At 35.8% G+C, this 1541-nt stretch overlaps 1 protein-coding gene across 1 annotated transcript; it reads left to right on the top strand.

Annotated features, from left to right (window-relative positions):
- The first annotated feature begins 417 nt into the window (after positions 1-417).
- Positions 418-951, top strand: LOC124361426. Its single transcript, XM_046815476.1, has one exon. It carries the CDS (start codon positions 467-469, stop codon positions 920-922), a length of 456 nt encoding a protein of 151 aa, XP_046671432.1. The 5' UTR covers positions 418-466; the 3' UTR covers positions 923-951.
- The last annotated feature ends 590 nt before the right edge of the window (positions 952-1541 follow it).

Consider the following 1541-nt stretch of genomic DNA (forward strand, 5'->3'; position numbering starts at 1 on the left):
GGAAATGAATAGTAGGTGCCAAGTTGATCTTATCGATTTTTCAGACTCAACCAGATAACCAATTTAAGTTTATAATGGTTTAACCAAGATCATTTAAACAAAATTTGTTTTGCTTCGTCCATTGCAAAGCAAAAGAGCTGAGGAAGTTGCCTACCAACTGAATGATATCTTTTTAAACTTTAGGAGCCCCGTGTATTCTACAGTCTGATAATGGAAGAGAATTTGTTAATAAAGTTATTTCTGAAGTAACACAGTTGTGGCCAGAGTTGAAAATTGTGCATGGTAAACCTCGGCACAGCCAAAGTCAGGGCTCAGTTGAAAGAGCCAATCAAGACATCGAAAACATGCTCGCATCTTGGATGGCTGATAACAAGACAACAAAGTGGTCTGAGGGGTTTACGGTATGTTACAATTCATGAAGAACAGAGCTTTCCATTCTGGTATTAAGCAATCTCCTTATAAAGCTATGTTCGGCATGGATCCTAGAGTCGGACTTTCTACTTCATCTCTGCCCTCTGAAATTTTCAAAGATATAAACGATGAGGAAGATCTTAAAAAGGTTATAAACAATAACCTAACACCTGCAAGTGAAACAGCTGACGATATCTTAATGGAAGAAGATGAAAATATGGTTCAGACCCATACCTCAACTGAAAATAAAATAAAAAATTCAAGAAAAACCGCTGCTGAAGGTCTAAGAAAGCAAGCAAAAAAAATGAAATCACACAGTGACAAGTCACATCCACCAGCCAATATTGGAGATAACGTCATGATACCCATTCCCGATGTGGACAAGTCTAAAGTTGACCTAAGGAATATCATTGGAGTTGTTATTGATATCACTGATGAGGGGCTGTACAAAATTGGAACGAAACATGGAAATTCTTCAAACACTATTGCAGGTAGGCATATGTTTGGATAATTATGTTAACGTTAACGTTATAGTTATAGTTATGTTAACGTTATAGTTTCAAAAATGTTTTTTGAACCCGTGTTTGATCTCACAATTTTACCCTCATCGTCCATAATTTTTACCCGAATTCAACGACTTTTCATTTAAACCAGCCTAAATATAAGTTTACAGTAAATTACAAATGTTAAAAGTTTAAGTTTACTTAATTGTTTATCAAGAATACAATTTGCGGACTTTTTTCAGAACCCAGTTTGACGTGAGTGCCCAAAGATTCTTCACTGAAAATGACGTGAATATGGAGAGCGAGATTTCTTTAAGAACCGCAGCAACAAAACATTCCATTGGTAGCGGTCAAGGATTTCTAAAATGTTTTTGTACAACAAGCTGCAAAACAAATAGGTGCCTTTGCAAAAAGAAAAATGTACTCTGCAATTCTAAATGTCATTCCAGTTTGTCATGTAACAATAAGTAATCAATAAACACGTTTAGTTTTGTTCCTCAGAATATCGAAATGTGAATAATTCATTACCCTTAAACATTTTATGATACTCTAATATAGTTTAAAAAAAAACCCCCCACCCCCCCCCCCCGGCTGCTTGGGTTCTCTCCATTATCAGACTGTAGAATA

This window comes from Homalodisca vitripennis, chromosome 4 (genome assembly GCF_021130785.1).
Source record: "Homalodisca vitripennis isolate AUS2020 chromosome 4, UT_GWSS_2.1, whole genome shotgun sequence".
Lineage (NCBI taxonomy): Eukaryota > Metazoa > Arthropoda > Insecta > Hemiptera > Cicadellidae > Homalodisca > Homalodisca vitripennis.

What these genes read in the sequence shown, in the direction of transcription:
- LOC124361426 (XM_046815476.1), top strand. Translation starts at nt 467, where the DNA reads ATGTTCGGCATGGATCCTAGAGTCGGACTTTCTACTTCATCTCTGCCC.